At 48.3% G+C, this 21456-nt stretch overlaps 1 protein-coding gene across 2 annotated transcripts in view; it reads right to left on the reverse strand.

The window, feature by feature from the left end:
* Positions 1-21456, reverse strand: part of TRIM67 (tripartite motif containing 67) — a 63998-nt gene that overhangs the window by 27590 nt on the left and 14952 nt on the right. For both annotated transcript variants that reach the window (XM_054561590.1, XM_024255706.2), the window contains exon 2: positions 1104-1199. In XM_054561590.1, the coding sequence (XP_054417565.1) occupies positions 1104-1199 (96 nt within the window). The remainder of the gene's footprint in view (positions 1-1103; positions 1200-21456) is intronic.

A 21456-nucleotide genomic window follows, 5' to 3' on the forward strand; every position in this document is an offset into this window, starting at 1 on the left:
AGCCTGGGTGACAGAGCGAGACTCCGTCTCAAAAAAAAAAAAAAAAAAAGAAGAATTCAAGGGCCCTCAGTCCCTCTTATTCCTCCAGATATGTTAATGTTTTATGGGGTTCTCATCTTATGAGCAGTTTCTCTGCGTGTGCACATTCACACAGGAGCATCTGTGTGTGCATGTTCTCCCCTATAGACAGACCATGAGGCCACAGATGGTGCCTCATTGATCTTTGTATCTTGTGCTGGGCTCAGTACATGACACAGCATAAGTTCAGTAAACACATTTGTTTAGAAAATGATGCATTTGTATTTTGATGCATTGATGACATGGGCATATTTGGCCACAAAAGTACCATATACAGATACCACATAGGATGACATGGCATGTAGAGTGCTAAATCACATCTTTCCAGCTCTCTCTAACTGGCTCTCTGTAAAAGTCCTTTCCTGTATCAGGTGTCACATGTGTGCCAGTGAGTTGAGTATCCGATACTTTCAGCACCCAAGGCTATAGGGTAGGACATAACCCTTCTAATGTCCATCACTGAGAAAATGCTAGCTACAAGACTTTTCTCTTCTTCTTCTTCTTCTTCTTCTTCTTCTTCTTCTTCTTCTTCCTCTTCCTCTTCTTCTTCCTCTTCCTCTTCCTCTCCTTCTCCTTCTCCTCCTCCTCCTTCTCCTCCTCCTCCTCCTCCTGTCCTCCTCTTCCCCCTCCTCCTCCTCCTTCTCCTCCTCCTCCTCCTTTTTTTTTTCTTTGACACAGACTTTCGCTTTTGTTGCCCAAGCCAGAGTGCAATGGCACGATCTCAGCTCACTGCAACCTCTGCCTCCTAGGTTCAAGCGATTCTCCTGCCTCAGACTCCAGAGTAGCTGGGATTACAGGCATGTGCCACCACGCCCAGCTAATTTTTGTATTTTTAGTAGAGACGGGTTTCTCCGTGTTGGTGAGGCTGGTCTCAAACTCCCGACCTCAGGTGATCCGCCCACCTCAGCCTCCCAAAGTGCTGGGATTACAGGCATGAGCCACCTCGCCTGGCCCCTTTCTTCTTAATACGATGCACAACGACTTTCCACACTGAGTATTTCTCCCCACGCCAGAGCTGTGCTCACCTGGATCTGCTGCAATATGTTCTTTAGCTGAACCAGAAACTCCTTTGCTTCCTTTGCCTTATCCGAAACTCCATTTAAGGCCTGAGATAGTTGTGCCTTAAAAAGATATCACATATTGAAAAGAAAAATTAGTCGTGAAAGGCACACAAAATTTGCACTTCATCATAAAAGCTTATGTTTATAAGAGGGGATAGGACTGATCCCACGTGTCTCCTGTTCTCATTGATGAAGGGACCACCACTGACCCATGATCTCTACATTTGTTTATTTTTCCAACAGTGGTCGATTGGCCTACACTCTCCTTTCTCGTCCCCAAAGCTGGATAGAGGTAAGGAGCACTCAACTAATGAGTTGAAGTGAACAGGTCTGCCCCTGATGTTTGCAAAGCCCAAGACAAGAAGATAAATAGAGCCCTTGGCTTGGTCTGGCCCCCTCTATCCATCATCAGCACACGCTTGTATGGACATTCCAGACCCCAGGTCAAGTTCCGTCCACCCTGTCCCTACACAGTCATCTCCTGGCCTGGGGTGCAAACCCTGGGGCCTGGTCTGCCCTGAGGGATGGACAGGAAGGAGGCTGTAGGTCCTGGAACTGGACTAGGTGTATGGACTGGTAATCCTAGGGCATCCTCTAAAGGGGCACACAGGCTCCTAGCCTGGTACCCTTAGCCCTGGGGACTCCTCACCCTGCAGAGAGGGGTGTGGCCAGCAGAGGCTTCTGAAGCACGAGGATCAGTTGCTGTGGCCCGAGGGTGAAACTGCAAGCTGAGCTCAAATCTATGGCTTTTGGCACCAGCCTTCTTTGTAATGAACCACATACACACACAATTGAATTTGTCTTTAAAACCTAGCTATTGAGCAGACTGTGACCTTGATTTTTTTTTTTTTTTTGAGACAGGGTCTCACTCTGTTGCCCAGGCTAGAGTGCAGTGGCTCAGTCATGACTCACTGCAGCCTCAACCTCTCAGGCTCAAGTTATCCTCCCAAATCAGCCTCCAGCCAATTTTTGCATTTTTTAGTAGAGATGGTGTCTCAGAGGCTGTGTTGCCCAGGCTGGTCTCAAACTCCTGGCCTCAAGTGATCCTCCCACCTTGGCCTCCCAAATTGCTGGGATTACAGGTGTGAGCCATCACGCCCGTCCAGACTGTGACCTTGATTTTTAACATGAATCTCATTTTCCACATTAAAAAGCTGAGGATAGAACAAAGCAGAGTCAGAAGGGCCAGGGTCTCCTTCTCCCCCAAGTTCCCTCCCAGATATCTGCTCAGACGTCACTGTGTCAGTGAGGACGTTCCTCACGACCTTGTGCAATAGCCCCCTTGCCTTCCCCTGGCTTATTCTTCCTCCTAACAGTCGTCACCACCCAACCTAGAAAACTTGTTTGTTGTCCATCTCCATGTCCTAGAATGAAGGACAAGGGCTTTGCTGGGTGGCTTACAGCTTATCCTGGCACTGGAAGAGTACCCGGCACATGGTGGCATTCAATAAATATTTGTTGAATGCATGAATCAGTGAATGGGATTCTTTAGACCACACCAACGGTTGTCAAAGTGTGGTTCTAGACCAGCAACATCAGCATCACTGGGCTATTTGTTGAAGTGCACCGTCTCTGGCTGCACCCCAGATCTGCTGATCAGAGGTGGTGGGTGAAGCCCTGGAGTCTGCGGTTTACCAAGCCCTCCAGGGGGTTCTGATGCAGTTTGAGATCCCCTGGACTGTGCAAGTGCGGCCTCCGCTGAAAACCTATGGAGAAGATGGCAAAGGAAGCCCACAAAAAGACACAGGGGGTAGGTGGAAAGACAAGAAAGGGGACCCGGTCCCCAGGAGCACCGGCACGCAAGGAGAGGTCAAGGTCTAGGCTGTCTGCTCAGAGAGAGCAAGAGCCTCAGGCTGAGGATCGGCGGTGGTGCAGCTCCTCGGAGAAGCTTTTTCCTACACCATGAGCCCCACCACCCCCCAGCCCCACCTCAGTGGGTTTGGGCTCTCCCCTCCATAGCTGGCCCACAGAGTACCACCATCTGTTGCCAGCACCTAGGCAGTGAAACATCCCACAGAATGTACAGTGATGGCAGAAGCGTCCCAGGTCTGCTCTGTCCCTGACGGTAGCCGCTAGCTGCCTGTGGGTACTGAGCACTTTAAGTAGCTAATGTGACTGAGGAGCTGGACTTTTCATATTATTTAGGGTAAGTTGCAACTGCCTGTGTGATTAGCCAGTGGCTAGTCTTGGAGAGTACAGGTTTGACACCCATCTGATAACCTACAGGTCACATTTGGCAGGCTTCCGGATTAACCACCTGGGAAAGGCCTCATGATTCATGGCTTATATCCTGTCTCTGAGAAAAGGCTCTTATCCCAAGGCCCTCAAATCTTACTGCGAGTTCCTCAAACTGTTGACATACTGATTAATACATAACCTACTGACATCAAAAAGGACACTGAAGTCAGGTGGGGTAGCTCATGCCTGTAATTCCAGCTACTCAGAGGCAGAGGCAGGAGAATTGCTTGAGGCCAAGAGTTCAAGACCAGCCTGGGCAACATAGAGAGACCTCCCTGCCGCACCCCCCGGCCCCACTTTCCTCCCTCATCCTCACCCTCTCTCTATAAAAAAATTTTAAAAATTAGCTGGGCATGGTGGTGTGTGCTTGTAGTCCCAGCTACTCAGGAGGCTGGGGCAGGAGGATGGCTTGAGTCTAGGAGGTTGAGGTTACAATGAGTTATGATTATGACACTGTGCTACAGCCTAGGTGACAGAGTGAGACTGTGTCTCAAAAATGACACATTTGTTCTGAATCACAAAGTTTCATTGATCGTCTTGCACCTGGACTGTTAGCCTGTATGTTGTCATCAGTAGCCAATGAATGTAACCTCTGTGTTGCAGCCACCAATGGAAAAGGACAACTCTGATAGGAGGAGCTCTCCCTTCTCCTTCACTTTGTAGATAAGCCTTCCAACCTGTGACAGGCTCTGGAACATGCCCAGCTTTGTTGGTGTGTCTTCCCCAGTTGAGCCTCACACTTGGCTTCCAATGAACTTTCATTGAATTATTTCTGCCCTGACAGCCTTAATTTTGCCACATCCTTAGTGGGGTGCAGAGCCCAGGACAACTCCACCCATCCCAGGATACTCACCCTCAAAAGGAGGCTGAGGGGTCAGCATCATTCACAGGCCCTGGAGGGTATCTTTAATGACAGGGGTTTTCAAGTTGAAGTTTATCAGGGACAGGGAAAGTATAGCAACCCCTTCCCAAGACACCCACCCAAAGCATGGGCCCCCTGGGGCTGTGGCTGGCCCCTCCTCTCTTGGTCAGCTCGGGATGCAGCAACAGAACACACAGACCTGGGGCTTAAACCACAAACATGGATTTCTCAGAGTTCTGGAGGCTGGAAGTGCGAGATCTGCATGCCAGTGCAGTTGGTTCTGGGCGAGGGCCCTCTTCTGGGTTAGGTGCTCCCGTGGTGTCATAGTTGGTTCTGGGCGAGGGCCCTCTTCTGGGTTAGGTGCTCCCGTGGTGTCATGGGTATAGTATTTTTGGCCACATCAAATCTCGTGTTGAAATTTGATCCCCAGTGTTGGAGGTGGGGCCTAGTGGGAGGTGTTTGGTCACAGGGGCGGATCCACATGAGTGTCTTGGTACCGTCCTCCCCTCCTGCTTAGCGGGTTCTCACTGTATTAGTCCCCATGAGAACTGGTTGTTAAACAGAGCCTGGAAGCTCCCTCCTCTCTCTCTCGATTCCTCTCTTGCCATGTGATACCTGCTCCTCTTTCCCTTCCACTATGAGTGGAAACTTCCTGAGGCCCTCACCAGAAGCAGATGCTGGGGCCATGCTTCTTGTACAGCCTGCAGAACCATGAGCCCCATAAACCACCTTTCTTTATAAATGACCCAGACTCAGGTATTCCTTCATAGCAATGCAAATGGACTAAGATGCATGGATTTTCCTTGGTGTGTGCACCAAGAGGACAGCGAGAGAGAGAGCTTGAGAGAGAGCTCAGGTGTCTCTTTCTCTTTTTTTAAGGGCATTAATTCTATCAGAGGGGGATGTGAGCACATCTAAACCTAATTACCTCCCAAAGGCTCCACCTCCTAGTATCAGCACATTGAAGATTTAGGGGTCAACGTATGAATTTGGAAGGGACACAAACATTCAGTTCATAGCACCTCCCACTCATCATACAGTCCTCAGTGGAGAGACTTTGTCTTTTGTCTCTACATTTCTATCCCACTGTGCTGCACAAAGTAGGAGCTGAAAGAATGCTCCCTGGCTGAATACAAAGCAAAACAATTGCTTGACTAGAGGTGCATGCAAAGAGTGGGATAGATCACTGCAGATTCATCACCGCGGCTAACGCCTTCCTGGAGGAACTCAGCATGTTTGCTTCTGCCGGAGAGGCGGGGTAATTAGGGTCACGCACCATCTGCCCAGTACCAGGGGCTAGGATGGCTCTGCCCCAGCCAGCGCCAGCCTTCCAGGAGCCCAGCCCTCCCCAAAGCCTGCTGACCTTCTTGCTGCTTGGCAAGAAGACCAAGGAGCTTGGCAAGGAGCCCAAAAACAGAATGGTTTTGAAGGAGACCCGTGACCGCAGGCTAATGCCTGGCTGAAAGAGGGAGAGTCTCACAGTTCAGCGGACACTGCTTCCAGGTCCATCAGACTTGCCATCTAATTTTTCCCTCCACTGCTTTTTGATGCCCCCTTGGTGAGGTCACCTCAATGCAACCCACATTGGGGCCTGCCGTGTGCTCAGCCACGTGAGGGCCCCGTGCCCTGGTCTGCAGCCACGGAAGAGCCAAAATGGGCAGTGTGAGGGCTAGCTGCTGTCGAGGGATGTCCTCATAAGCACACACTGGTCCTTTTCTTCAACCCAGTCCTTTGTGTGTGAATGACCACAAGTCACTTCTCCTTGCTCAGGGAATAGAATTGTGGAAATCAGACCTGATAATTCTAGTGGAAAATGAGCAAAGGTTTTTGGAGTGAAAGAACACAATTTTTTTTTTTTTTTTTTTTTTTTTTTTTTTTAAGAGATGGAGTTCTGGAGCAGTGGCTCATACCTGTAATCCCAGGACTTTGGGAGGCTGGGGTGGGAGGATTGCTTGAACCCAGGAGTTTAAGACCAGCCTGGACAACATAATGAGTATGACCAGACTGGGTAATATAGTGAGATGTTGTCTCTACAAAAAATTTAAAAATTAGCCAGGTGTGGTGGCATGTGCCTGTAGTCTCAGCTACTTGGGAGGCTGAGGCAGGAGGATCACTCAAGCCCAGGGTGAGACCCTGTATCAAAGACAGAGAGAGAGAGAGATAGGGAGAGTGAGAGAGAGACAGATGGAGATCTGGAGAGCTTTCTCTGCCACCCAGGCTGGAGTGCAGTGGCGCAATCATAGCTCACTGCAGCCTCAAAAACCTGGCCTCAAGCAATCCTCCTGCCTCAGCCTCCCAAAGCACTGGCATTACAGGCCTGAGCCACCTCGCCTGGCCTCTCACTCTCTGAAGATGGGTGGCCCAGGAAAGCTGCATCAGCTCCCTGCCCTGCTGCCTCACTGCACCCTGGAGATCTCTGCCTTGAGCAGAGTTGGAGTGCCACAGCGTAGGCAGCATAGTACCCGACATGTAGAATGTGCTCCATAAATATTTGTGTCAGTGAATTGATTTTGCTCTAGATTTTTGTCTGACTAGCTCCCTGAGATATTCAAGTCTCAATCCTCTCCCACACTGGGCATAATTAAAATGGCCATGTGGTCACTCCAAACCCACTGTTTCTAGGGCATGGAGCCCCATATGGTCCCGGGCACCAGCAGTCTGACCCTACTCTGGGGACTGACCCGCTTTTTATGACTTCTGGGTGTTAACTATTTCTAGGTTAACTGCCGCCACTGACCTGATTCACATTTAGTCACACTGGATGGGGCTTCTGATGCCCCACACTCCTGATGCCCTGTCTCTATTGCACACCAGAGGGTTCCTCTGCCATGGCTGCTCTCCCCCTTTACTGAGCAACCTGCCAGCAGCTAGGGAAGCCCCCCACCCACCATCTCAACACCCCTTGCCCAGTCTGCGGAGAGCGGCTTTGTTTTCTAATCTTCTCTCAATGGCCAGGCCTAGGCTCCAAGAGCCCAGTAACCAGAATAAAGATAACTTCCAGTCTCGGCGCGGTGGCTCACACTTGTAAACCGAACACTTTGGGAGGCCAAGGCGGGAGGATCACTTGAGCCTAGGAGTTCTAGACTAGCCTAAGCAACACAGCAAGACCCCTGTCACTACAAAAAGTACAAAAATTAGCTGAGTGTGGTGGCACACACCTGTAGTCCCAGCTACTCAGGAGGCTGAGGTGGAAGGATTGCTTGAGCCCAGGAGTTTGAGGCTGCACTGAGCTTTGATTGTACCACTGCACTCCAGCCTGGGTGACAGAGTGAAACCTTGTCTCTTAAAAAAAAATGATGATGAATAAATATAACTTCCCTAGCGTCCAGCCTAAACTGAGGCTCAGAAACATGGTGGGGAGCCTTGATCACCCTGTGACTGAGGCAGATGCAGCAACAGGCCTGGAGACTGGAAACAACGTGTGACCCACGGAGTCACTGGAGGTGACTCACAGGGATGGGAGAGGGAGGAGATGAGCACGTGGAGACCCTGGAAGTGGGGAAAGAATAGGACAAAGGAGGGTCCAGAGAGGGAGACTTGGGCAGACCCCTGTCCCATGAAATAGTGGCAGCCAGAACTCCCAGATTCCCCAACCCCACTGGCTTCCCCGCTCCCAGTCCGCTCCCAGGATCCAGTCCCCGACCCTGAGGATCCAGGCCACAGAGACTTTGCTCCGTGCAGCATGAGGGATTGATGGTAAGGGCACAGGGGAAAGGGCACGCCCCTGGGTAGAAGTCCACTTAGGGAGGAGCCAGCTTAGCATTGGCTACGAAGGGAGCAATCCTGGGTGGCAGCCCCTGGTATGTTAGGCTGGGGGCCACAGACTGAAGGTGACCCCCCAGAAACAGAAGGGGTCTTTGGCAGAAGAACTAGGAGCCAGGGGTTGATCCAGGCAGCCTCTCTCTGCAGTGGCTGTGGCCCAGAGTTGGGGGAGAGGTCCCCTGAGGCAAAGCAGCTCAGATCAGCTCCTGTCCCTGCAGCTCCCTGTGTCTGTGTCACTAAGCCAGTAAGGAGGAGAGCTGGGATTGGAATGGGGCTCTCCAGAACAGAACAGATCCAGTGTTCTGTTCAGTGCAATAAAGCCACATCCAATTCTCAGAACCGCTACATGGAGCCTGCTGCCATGACTCTGTCAACACAGACTAGATCTCTTTGAAGGCACCACCACTGCCTTCATCTAGGGCTGTTGCAAAAGAAGAGAACTCCCTTGGAGGATCTGCCTTTCCCTGAATCCCCAGGCTCACTCTGTCATGGGTTCCTATGGGACATTAGTTTCTTATCGCTGCTGTGACAAGTTGCCATAAACCTTGTGGCCTAAATGAACACAGATTTATCATCTTATGGTTCTAGAGGTCAGAAGTCCAAAATGTGTCTTACAAGCCTAAAATCAAGGTATGGGCAGGGCTGGTTCCTTCTGGAGGCTCTAAGGGAGAATCCTCTTCCATGCCTTTTCTGGCTTCCAGAGGTCACCCACATTCCTTGGCTTGTGGCCCCTTCCCGGCATCGTTCAACCTCATGTGCTATGGTCTGAATGCTTGCATCTCCCCCAAATGCATATGTTGAATCCTAACCCCAGGAGAGGTGGTATCAGCAGTGGGGACTTTGGGAGGTAGTGAGATCATGAGGATGGAGCCCCCATGAAGGGGATTAGAACCCTTATAAAACAGGCCCGAGAGTGAGGCCCCAGAGTGAGAAGGTGCCATCTATGAATCACAAAAACATCCTGCCAGGCACCAAATCTGCTAGGCACTGATCTTGGACTTCCTAGCCTCCAGAACTGTGAGAAGTACATTCCTGTTGTTTATCAACCCCCCTGTCTATGGTATTTTGTTATAGCATCCTGAAGACTAAAACATCTTGCTTCCATCCTCATCTCCTATGACTAACTGTGATCCTCCTGTCTCCCTCTTATAAGGACCTTTGTGGTGACATTGGACCCAGCTGAGGATAAAGCAGGATAATCTCCCCATCTCAAGATGCTTAACTTCATCACATTTATCACATTTGCAAAGCCCTTTTGCCATGTTAGGTAACATTCACGAGTTCCAGGAATAAAGATATGGACATCATCCTTGGAGGCCATCACTGAGCCTGCTATGACTGGCAATTAAATTTATTATTTGTAAAAACCTCATTTCACATGTGGCCACAGAACTGTTCAATGTCTGCTGCTCAGAGGACTGTGCACTCAATGAAGTCATGTCGGATTTATCCAGTGTCGCATCCCCAGCTCAGAGCCCGGAGGCTAGTACACAGGACCCACTATAAATGGTGCCTGATTGAGGGTCTGTTTCTACCTGGATCGTCAGCTTTGTACTGGGCCCATGAGGCAGTTCTCAGGACAAGATCCATCACGGAACCAACATCCACCAGACACAGATCCACCCGCTGAGGCCAGAAAAGTGGGTCGTGTGTAGAACAATGTCATTTTTGTGCCACAGGGCAAAGCTCTGACTGACTGCCTGAACCCAGTCACAACCTGGACTTGATGGCCTCTCCTCTCCTGCGGTGGGACAGGATCAGTAGCAACTGGTGACTTCCCATTAATAGCAATAACAATAACAATCGACAACTTGCTAAGTGCTGAGCTCTTTACATGCCAAACTTAGCTGATTCCTCATAACCTAACAAGGAGGTGCCATATTAACACCATTTTACAGAAGAGGGCATGGGCTCGAGAGCGGAAGTAATTTGCTCAAAGTCACACAGCTAGTAAGTAGTGTGGCCAGGACTCAAACCCAGATTTTTCTGAATCCAAAGCCTATGCTCTTTGCACTCCATTGCACTGCCCTTTGGATATTCAACCAACGTGGAAGGAGGACAAAACCTAATTTCCCATTAAAATCCCTCAGTCCAGCAGGGCTGCTGGACTGAGACCACCCACCATCTTCCAGCTGCATCTTTATTCTCCAGGGGACCCTTGTCCCTGGCATTCTGTGTGCTTGGGCAGGGTTGCCTGTCTGCCAATGACGGTTTCATCAGACCCAAGCTCCACTCTCCAGCTCATTAGGATTTCAAATGTGCAGCTGTGTAGGAAGCCTCCACAGCCACTTTGCGAATGTTGATAAAGCAATGTTGCCATCAGTCTGGGCTTTGTCCCTGCACTGCAGGGGACACAAGTGGGAGGATAAGACACTGACCACCACCTCCTCCTGCTCCTGTCCCACACAGAGCAAGGTGTCTGGGGGAGGCAGAAGCAACCAAGACTGCCTTGAATAGCAAGATGGTGCCATGTAACACGGATCCCAGTGTGACGGAGGGGTGGAAGGGATTATGTGGACACAGTCATAGATCACGCTCTCACAAAGTTGTCTCTGTGAGAGTGGGAGAGCGTGGGAAGCAAAAATGGATTGGTAGGTCAGGGAAGTGCAGGCAGCTGTCCTCTGGGAGAGAACACGAAAGAACAGGACTCGCTTTTCTCTAGGAAGGGAGATCCCGTAGATTCACTCCTGTCACTTCCCATCAGCCAAGCTTTCATCTTAGGCCTCTGGAGTGCTGAGCTACTTTCTTGTTCCCACAGCCTAACCAAGCATCTGCCTGCCTGGGTCTCTCTCCAGAAGCACTACAGCAGCTCCTTTGTGCCTGGAGTGGATCAGAAAGAGCTTGCCCACTGTCCGTCTGGCTACCCAGCCACTTGGCTTCCTTCTGCCCACCTTTCCCACCCCGCCTCCTGCAGTTTGATGCCCCACTTGGGAGACAGTAGAGATGGGGCGTGTGTTAAAACAGGAATCGAAGCTTCACTGAGAGTTTCACACCATCACTGGGTACAAAGGAAGTTGTGAAATGGACCACAGAGGATTTCTCTCACCTTTTTATCTGCCCCTCAGTGCTAAGGTATTGTTTTTTTTTAACCTGTGGCTGATAATAATGCCTAATAAGTTAAAAATGCCCTCATCTGTTGGCAGAACAGTAGAAATAAATGAAAAATGTAAAGGACTCATTTTTTTAAAAAATTAAAAGGTAGAGGCTCCTGGGTAAGCAGAGAAATTGACTTCTAAGCACCTCCTGAGAGAGGCACGGATACCACTGAGGCACACTCCACCAGGCAGGTGACCTCCTTCTCCTTTTATCCTGAAGTCCTACTCCCCACTTGGGGAGCCTGGGGCCAACAGAGGCAGGTCTTTTCCCTGCATCTTCTTTCTTCCCCCTTGTTGCTTAAATGTGGCTATTTTCCTTCATCTTCTTAAACGCTGTCTTCCCAGGTGAAATATAAAGAGGGATCCAACAACATAGCTATGACTTCCCGGTCACACCATTGCCTGGGAAGCTTTCAGCTTTCTGTTTTTAGACTTAGATTGATCTCCTGGTCGAGATCCATATGCTCGTGAGATGGGCATCCTCATTAGCCTTGCTGATGAGGCAGCCGTGGATGTCGTGGGATGTGCGGGTAAAGCAGTCCGCTTCCTCTAGCAGGATGATGAAACCTGCCCAGACAGCCTGAGAAGCACCTTCCCATAATCCAAGCTTTCATCTTAGGCCTCTGGGGTGCTGGGCTGGGGAAGGCTGCCTGGCATTTTCACACGATTGGAGATACTGCTCAATGCAAGCCTGTACCCTGGACCAGCCTCAGGGGAAGGGCGATGGACTGAATTGTGTCCCCCAAAATTTAGACATTGAAGTCCTAACCCGCAGCACCTCAGAATGTGACTGTACTTGAAGAGGTGATTCAGTTAGAATGAGGTCATTAGGGTGGGCCCTAATCCAACAGGACTGGTGTCCTTACGAAGAGGGGAGATTTGGACATAGAGACAGACAGGTGCCAGGGAAAACACCACGTGAAGATTGGAGTTATGCTGCCAAGGATCTACGAGGAGCTGGGAGAGAGGCCAGAGCAGGTCCTTCCCAGAGCCTTCAGGGGCAGCATAGTCCTGCCGACAACCTGATTTCAGTCTTCTGGCTTCCAGAACTGTGAGATGATATATTTCTGTGGTTCTAGGCCATCCATTTTGTGGTACTTTGTTCTGGCAACCCTAGCAAACAAATACAGAGGGACTAAAAGGAGGTCCACAGATGCGCGGCTGAAACCAGGAATCCAGGGCAGGCCCGATCTGTCCTGTTCTGACTAGAGATGTGCTCCTCCTTCAGGAAGAACTCCTGCTTTTGCCAGAATGTACTCTTGTCTCTCCTTCTGGCCCTTTGGGCTCAAGGTTTCCCCTGCTGTGATTCATGTAGAACAAAGAGGGAGCGCCTCAGCCTGGCTGTCAAGCCCTTCGTCCATTCACCGATGTATTCATTCAGCAAGTGACTGCCGGCCACCTATCAGGAGAGACGTGAGTTCTGCTCACAGGGAACATCCCCTTCTTTTTCCCTGGGAAAATCTGCAACCCAAGCACCTATCTTCCAGAAGACCCGCCTCCTTCTCTTCTCCCCTAGTTATGAGCCCTTGTCCCGGCTGTCACGGCCATTTATCACACTCATCTCCAGTCCTAGCTCAGCTTGCCCATGTGTAGCTCAAATCCTCCTTTTCCATGAAGTCTTCCCCCAAGACTCCATGAACTTGTGTGGTCCGTCTTCTCTGTTCTGTCATCACCTGTCGCTTACCTCCGACTGTGGCCCTCGCCACCACCTGTCTGAGGTCTTAGTTACTTATCTACTTGACAGTGTCCCTCACTAGACCAGGACTTCCAGAGTGAGCCGTTCAATCATCTCTGTGTCCCTAGTACAGAGCCTGTGCAGAATGGGCACCTCAATAGTGTCTTCTGAATTCACTGATTTCGTGCCGTGTGCTCCGGGGAGCCGCAAAAGGGCAGGACGCGTCTGGGCTCCCCTAGGCAAAGGTCCCAGCGCTGCAGCCCAAGGCATCCTCTATGTCTCCTACTAGGGATCCCACTTCTCACTCTCGGTGTGGCCTCCCCTCGCTGCCTGTTCATCCCAGCTCACTCCCTTGTCCTGCATTGGGGGCCGGAACACAGATTTCCTGGGGGTCCTGCCGTGGTGGGAGCTCCTGGATTCCACTTGTTTGGGCTGTTTTAGATTCTTCCCCACTTCAGATGAGGAAAACAAGAGCCATTCTCCCTTCTGACTTTCCTTCCTTTTCCTTTCTCTGATCCCTCCAGTGTGGGAGGGTGGGAGGGAGAGCTGGTCCAGGGACGAGGGGAGACTCCTTTCTCACAGGGAGTTTTCAGATAAAGGCTCTGGGAATCCTGAGAAGGGTGGAAGGTGCAGGAATGGATGCCGTGGAGTACAGGCTGGCTGGCCGGACAACACACATTTCCCATTGAGCCAGCAACTCGGATTTAGGGGCCAGCAGATGGTGACTGAGGTGCCCCGCTCTCTGGAAGTCCAGGCCCCAGCTCAGCTCCACACTCGCCTAGGCCCTGCGAGTAGAATAAGCTGACCCTCCCCGACCTGCCGGCCACCCATTCAGGAGCACTGCTGGGTAAGCATCCAGCAACCCTTAGAGCTGGGCTTCAGGGTTGGGCCTTGAATTGAAGCCCTAATTTTACGTGACCTAGTTTCTTGCCCTCTGTGAGACTTCGTGTCCTCACGTGTGAATTGGGGTAATGATACCCACCCCAAAGACCTGCCTCAAGGTTTAATGATGGTGTGCATGGAAGGACCTGGGTTCAGGGACTGGCACTCTACTCATGGTGGTTCTGGGTAGAATGAGAACCCCAGAGAGAGCTTCCCCGACAGCTGCAGGGACCATTGTTTTCCTGCCATTGACCTTCCATTATCCTCTATAACAGTATCCCAATTTTGCTTTGAGAAGTTGCCTTTTCTCCATGAGTACAGCCTGGTAGGGCTGGAATTAGGACTCCAGTACCACTGCCTTCACCCTGACAAGGGGAAGGCACATGCCTGTGTGAACCCTGAGAGAGCCAGCCCTTCAAGATGGATCCTGAGGGGCTATCCGGGTCTGAATTCTGAGTGGCGTCGAAAGCCAGTTGCTTGTTGCAGGTTCCCTACATGCCCTGTGCAAGCTGAACAGTAGCTCAATGTTGGGGCATTCTTAGCTGTCTGTTCCTGCTCACACTGCCAGAATCAACTGCTGCTGAAGTCCTCATACTGCCACCTGAACCTTACCAGTGAAATGTGACCTGTGGTCAACTTTAACATCAGCAAATCAGAACTAAACAAGCTTGCATCCCTCAGATGCAATGGGAACTGGAATTTGAATCTAAGCAGAAACTTTTTCTATGCAAGATAGCCCTTCTCTTTGTTCTGGTAGACATGCCTTTGTTTTGTACTGAAGGCTGAGTCTCCCTGGTTGGCAAACTGCTGGTTGGAATAAAGTCTCTTTTTAAAAACATTCATTTTCAGTGGATTAGTTAACACCCTATTCTAGGCCAGCAGGATGATAACTCCTTGGAATTCAAAACTGAACAAAGAGACAAAGAGACCTGGAGAGATGGGTGTTTGTTCCATAGTTGCTTGAGCAGACCCCTGCTATTAGAGCATTCCTGTACATGCTGCTTCTTCACACTTGGGGAAGCCTTGGGAGCGAGAATGCCTGGGTTTGAATCCCAGCTCACTGACTCTGTGACATTAGGTGAGTCACTTACTCTCCCTGCCCCCATTTTCCTCAAATGCAAAAGGCGGGTAATAGCAGTAAGTACCTAACAGAGCTATAGTGAAGATTAGGTGAGTTAATAAATGTAAAATGTACCTGGCACATACTCAATGCTATCTACGTGCTCCCTGTTGTTACAGTTTCAAACCTGGCTCTCAAAGTTCCTATTGATTCTATGAGTGCTTAAGAAAAAAGCAGTATTTTTTGCTTTTTGTTGGGAGGGAGTGATGGGGGTCTCACTTTGTTGTCCAGTCTGGAGTGCAGTGGTGCCATCATGAAGCACTGCAGCCTTAAACACCGAGGCTCAAGTGATCCTCCCTGCCTCAGGCTCCCAAGTAGCTAGGATGTTGGGCACGTGCCACTATGCCCAAGTAATTTTTATATTTTATAATTTTTACTTTTTGTAGAGATGAGGTTTTGCTCTGTTGCCCAGGTAGGTCTCAAATTCCTGGCCTCAAGTGATCCTCTTGCCTCAACCTCCCAAAGCGTTGAGATTACAGGTGTGAGCCACTCTGCCTGGCCTGTTTTTCTGATAATTTCCTTTTATTCAAGTTAGCCAGAGTTGGATTCCTTTGCTCGCAGCAAAGGACTCTAGCAGATTTAGTGGTTAGGATGCCCAACAAATGCAAAGACAGCTATGCTATAATTAGTGATTCATGCCGAGCCTTGGTATAGTCCATGCTTGTGGAGATGGTGATGATGAGAGGTCTCTTCTTTATCCCTTCCACAACTCAGCTTCAGACTCTGACTCCCAAAATCCTGACTGCTTAGGAGTTCCCCATGAGCTCCTGCCCTGAGGCTTGCAGGGAGGAGCAGCCTGGCTTGTTAACAGTGAATTTTAAGTTGCCAGGATTGATATGTCAGAGCCACCAACCAAATTTCCTTAGCTAGAACTTAATGCTAAAGTCAAAATAAAAAGAGGCAGGGCTGATGGGCAGTACTGCCAGAAACTGACTTCCGGTCATTAGCTATATTCGCAGGCACATGGGGGCTTCTTCCTCTGACAAGGCGGTCAGTGAGGGCCAAATGACCTTCAGAAGCTCACGTGTGCAGGAGCCAGCCCCAGAGTAATTGGGAAATCCATGCCTCCCCTTGGACTTGGGCTTGTCAGTTCCTGCTGAAGTGGGCAGGCAGGGGCAGAGCCGGTACCCACCCTCAAGACGCAAGCTACCTTCACGCAACCTGCCAAGCTGCTGTGTGCCTCTATGCCTGTGCCCTTGCCATTCATCTGCCGGATGTGTCCTTTCCCATTGCTGCACCGGTGCCCCACGGTCGTCCGAACCTCAGCTCAAGTGTCCCTTCCTTATGCTGGATTGTGCAACCTCCCCCTTCAAATCCTGTTGAGATGTCCTTTTTCTGGCTCCCTGTGCCAACGAGATGTGGATCTCTTTCCATTCCACTGTCATCGTGTATTTACTATTTTTTTGTTTGTTTTTTAGGACAGGGTCTCATTGTGTTTCCCAGGCTGGTTTGAAACTCCTGGCCTCAAGCGGTCCTCCCACGTTATCCTCCTGGACAGCTGAGAACATTTCCTTCTTCCTTCACTAAATTGTGCCATCTTGGGAGATGAGACCTTGCTTGTTTCATCTTTGCATGGGCTACCAGTGTATGTCCCATAAATATTTGTTGAATAAGTGAATTAGTGTTTAATTGGACAACACGACAGGAAAGTTTCTAAAATGAAGCAAGGATCAGAAGCAAGGACCAGAGCTCCACTTTAGCTTTGCACCTGATATGAAATATTATATTAGAACAGTCACACAATTTCACTTCTTACACTTTGGGGTAACCTACTAGAGCAAGGCCCTCATTTGTCACTGGCCACGTGAAGATATGAGGATAACATGCTCCGGAAGTATGCTAAATATCTCAAACCATCCCTTTAAAACAGGCTCCAGAAGTGCTAGGCTTATGTTTCTACCATTTTGAATTATAGCAGAAGAAATAGATTTTAAGCCAAATCAAACTATTCAGAAGAAAGTTCAGAATAGATAAAAGAAGTTCAAAGGAAAAGCAGGTTGTCAGTAAAACAGTGTTTATTCACTCTGGATAGTGGGCCCTATTCCAGGAGCTGTATGTATGGTGGGAATGTCTACCTCTCTACAGCTCAGGGAGTCAAGCAAAAAAAGGCACCAAAAAAATCAAGTCTAAAAAGAAGTCTAAATATGGACCTAGTAGAGGACACTGCTAGATTTTTAAAGTTTTTTTCTTTTTTCTCATTTTTCTGTGACCAAAGGAAAGGATAGAAACATTTTGGCCAATGACCAGGGCAAGGCTCAGAAGAGAGAGGAAAGATAGTGAAATAGAGAGAGAATGGTTGTATCAGACAGCTTAGGCTAGTGATGCTGCAGTAACAAACACCACCCCCCAACTTGGAAGCTTCCAACCACAAATGTTTACTTCTTGCTGACACTGAGTGCCCATTGCAGGTCACCTGCGGCTCTATTTCCTGTCCTCCGCATTTCAGGATTCAGGCTGAAGGAGCTTCTCATTTGAGGCACAGTAGACTCATAGCAGAAGAAAAGGAGCTACAGCCCAAACACACGCTTGCTCTTAAGCCTTCTCCTGGCCAAGCGCGGTGGCTCATGCCTGTAATCCTAACACTTTGGGAGGCTGAAGAGGGCGGATCACGAGGTCAAGACATCGAGACCATCCTGGCCAACCTGGTAAAATCTCATCTTTACTAAAAATACAAAAATTAGCTGGACACAATGGTGCACGTCTGTAGTCCCAGCTACTCAGGAGGTTGAGGCAGGAGAATCGCACGAACCTGCGAGGCAGAGGTTTCAGTGAGCCGAGATCGCACCACTGCACTCTAGCCTGGTGACAGAGCGAGACTCCATCTCAAACAAACAAACAAAAAAGACCTTCTCCTGAGAGTGGCACTATCCATCCCACTCACATTTCATTGACCCAAGCAAGTTAGAGGGCCCAGCCTTACAATGATGGGACAAGAAGTATAATTCTCCCACAGGGATAGCAGAAAACATTTGAACAAATGATAAAATCGAGCAAAAATGGCCTCTGCATTCAGACAGACCTTGGCTTTACTTACTAGCCCTGTGCTCTGGGGCCAGTTCTTACTCTCCTACAGAGTGCGTATGTTAGGGATTTTATTGCTTACCTCTAAGTTGTGGCAATTAAAAATAAATAACATATTAACACATGCGACTTTTTTCTTTCTTCCCTTGATTAATCCAACTCCTCCTCCACCATCACCCCCTTCATCCGTGCTCCAGTCTGCTATCTTCAATGCAATAGATTTGGCAGGAGCATCCAGATATGACTTAGGGTAGAACAGTATCTGAGAGGGGGGTGCAGGAGAGGGAGACTAGCACGCTGGGAGGGAGGTAAGAATGAAGTTGTTCTTAAAGACAGGATCCTGGCTGCATATGTTTACAGAGAGGTAAGAAATCAATCCATAGAGTGTTTTTTCTTAATTAGAGAATGTTTTTATAGAACTTTATCTTAAAGAGATAATAGAATAAGCATGCAAAGATGTATATACAAGAATGGTCACTACATTTAAAAAATATTAAAATTTGTGAACAGCCTAAATGTTCAGGAATAGTGATTAATATAAATGATGCAATATCCACATAACTGAATGCTCAGCATCCATTAAAATGCCAATGTATTTCTATATTTGTTGACACATAGGATAATCTCTAAGGTAGATTGTTCAGTGGAAAGCAAAGCTCTTTCCCTCAAACACCTCAGGACATTTAAGCATTAGGGCAATGTCCTGCTGCAATGATAACACTTCTCATTATAACCCTGGATAGGTCACTTTTTCAATACACTTACTTTTGGTGACTGTCACAAAGGCACAGGAGAAAGTTGAGAGGATGAAAAGACTCCCTTTGAAATCTGCCATCTCTCCTCCATCCCTTCTCCTACTCTTTGCCCAGTCTGCAGGACCCTACCCAGTGCCCTCTAATCAGCACCACACTGCCCCTCCCCTACCTTAAACCTTCCTTACCCCAACTCACACCTGGGATCTAAAATTCCCCACTTCTCCGCTAGCTTCAGAGGAGCACAATCTGGCTGAATATGTTCACAGAGTATGAGGGAACAATGGGTTTAACCTACCTGAGTTAGTAACTTTCAATTTTTTTCAATTGCCAGCACTCTTCTTGTTTCGTTGTTGCACCCAAACCCATTTATGCCTAGTGTTCCATTATTGGATTGCTAAGCTGGTGGGAGTTATTCATATCCTACTGTTCAAGGTCATCACCAAGTTCTGATTGCAAAAATTCAAAAAATTGCAACCTCAGGCATAAATGGGTTAATGACCACTGTAACATTAACCAACTAATTAATGTTTTGTGTGTTACAGGCTGAAATGTGTCCCACAAAAAGTCACATGTTGAAAGCCTAATCCCTAACCGGACCTCAGAATGATTCCTTGTTTGCCAATAGGGCCATTACAGATGTAATTGGTTAAGGTGGAGGTCACACTGGAGTAGAATGGGCTCTAATCCATTATGACTGGTGTCCTTACAAAGAAGAGACATTTGAACACACACATGCATGCATACAGGGAGAACGCCATGTGAGATTAGACTTCTGCTGCCACAAGCCAAGAAGCCACCACAAGCTGGGACAGAGGCCTGGGGCAGGTCCTTCCTGGTCCCTTCAGAGGGAACACCGCCCTGCTGACACCTTGATTTTGGACTTCCAGCCTCCAGAACTGTGAGACAAGAAATGTCTGCTGTTTTAAGCTACCCAGCTTGTGGTAATTTGTGATGGAAGCCTTAACAAACAAATATATTATGTACAGCTTTACCTCCTAATACATACCCTTACATATATATTCACAGAAAATCATACTGCATATACTCTTTCTCCACATCATAAAAATGGGTGTTGGGCTCTCTAGGACACAGGGGAAGAAGGCCAAATTTCTCATATTTTCAGGAATAAACTGAGTGCCCCGAAGGTGTAATAGGAACCTTTTACTAACCTCATCTGACTTCATCCTCACACCAGCATTTTGTGTGTAAGGAAGCTGGCTGAGAGCGGTTAAGAAAGATATCCAAAGACGTATAGTTCCAAATGGAACCCGGATCTTTTTATTTAAATTCCAATAATCTTTCCATTATATTAGCCAATGATGGAGCAGAAAGCCGGTCCAGGAGATCCCAGAATAGATCTTTCTAGGCACCCGCTCAGCGTGAGGAGGGGAAGTGGCCTTGCCAAAGGGCCAGTGAGCTCACTTAGGTTAAACGCTGCTGCTTAGCCCTACCCCAAGAGGACACTGTGACTAAGACTGTTTTGTGCCCAGCCTTGGACAGGAAAGCAATTCCCTCCTTTCACAGCATTCTCAGCCTTGACGCTCAATAATAATCGTGATGATAATAGTGGCTTTCTTTTATTGAACACGCATATGTGGTGTACACTGTTAATTCCTTAAAATGCATTATCTCATTTAATATGCCGTCAGTCCATGGCAAGAGGAAGAGTTTTAGGATTATTGGCTTGCAACTAGCTTTCTTATTCCCTGTATTCTCCTGCCTCTACAGCACCCATGATTTTAGTAATGTCAGTCTAGTAAACTTACACTCAGTGTGTTGTCTCGAAAGTTGAAGCAGTGCTAACATCTGGGAAAAGTCATGCCGACATTTCCCAGCTAGCTTTTTTCATGTCACAAGCTCAGCCGACTGTTTCTCACATGATTATCACACATAAAGAGGGAGGGGAGAGCCATGCTGATGAGCATGGATGGCTCTTTTCAGTATGGGGCCCTGGAAAATGCATAATTCCTCCTCTTCTCCTTTTCCATACTGTCCCCAGGAATGACCCTTCCTTTATGAATCATTCTATTCTATGATTCAACAAATAGTTAATAGAGACTGCTCTGAAATCATAATTTATGGCATGGATATTAGAATACATTTTAGTGTTAAGTCCTATTCATTTATTAAATAGATGTTTCTTGTGCTTGACTGGGTGTCAGATGTTCTGATGGGTACTGGGATTACAAAGATAAATAAGACACAGTCCTTGTTCTCAAAGTGTTCAAAATATAGTGTTATTTATGCATATGACATATAAAGCTGGTCTTAAAAAGAAACAGATCCTGTTAGTTTCCGTTAGCTGCAAGACACATTGATGGGTGTAAAATTCTAATCAAGATGGGATTTTATTTTTAAATCTGTCTGGAGTTATTAGTAAAAATGCCCATGGAGACTCTAAGAATATTCCATTTGGCAGGAAATTATAATTGGGCACAGCAAGTCACACTTCCATGAAGAAAGGCTAGAGACCAGAGAGTAATCAGCTCATGCTCTGATAGCACCAAAAACAAGCCTGCGATGGGATGTCTGATGCATGAAACCCCAGGACCAGACTCCTGACTTTGCCAATGTATGAAGACCATTTGCTGAGCCAATCCAGGGGAGGTTCTCATCGCCTGGTAACCAAACTGCTTCTTTAGCATCAGGCCAGCTCCGGTCTCTTGGAACAACAATAGAATTAGTTCTGTGACAATAGGTGTCTGATGAGAATTTGTCTTAGAGCTTTCTCCCTGTCATCAAATTATGCACCCCCTACCCCATCCTTCCAATCCTTTGAAACCCAACTCAACTCCCATCTCTGTACTCTCTGCTCCGTGCTCATTCATACCTAAGGATAGTTCCACATATTTTAGCACCAATTATTTGTGCTCTGGTGTTGTTCTTGATTTCTTGCACGTAAGTGGT

The sequence above is a fragment of the Pongo abelii genome, chromosome 1 (genome assembly GCF_028885655.2).
Source record: "Pongo abelii isolate AG06213 chromosome 1, NHGRI_mPonAbe1-v2.0_pri, whole genome shotgun sequence".
NCBI classification, from domain to species: domain Eukaryota; kingdom Metazoa; phylum Chordata; class Mammalia; order Primates; family Hominidae; genus Pongo; species Pongo abelii.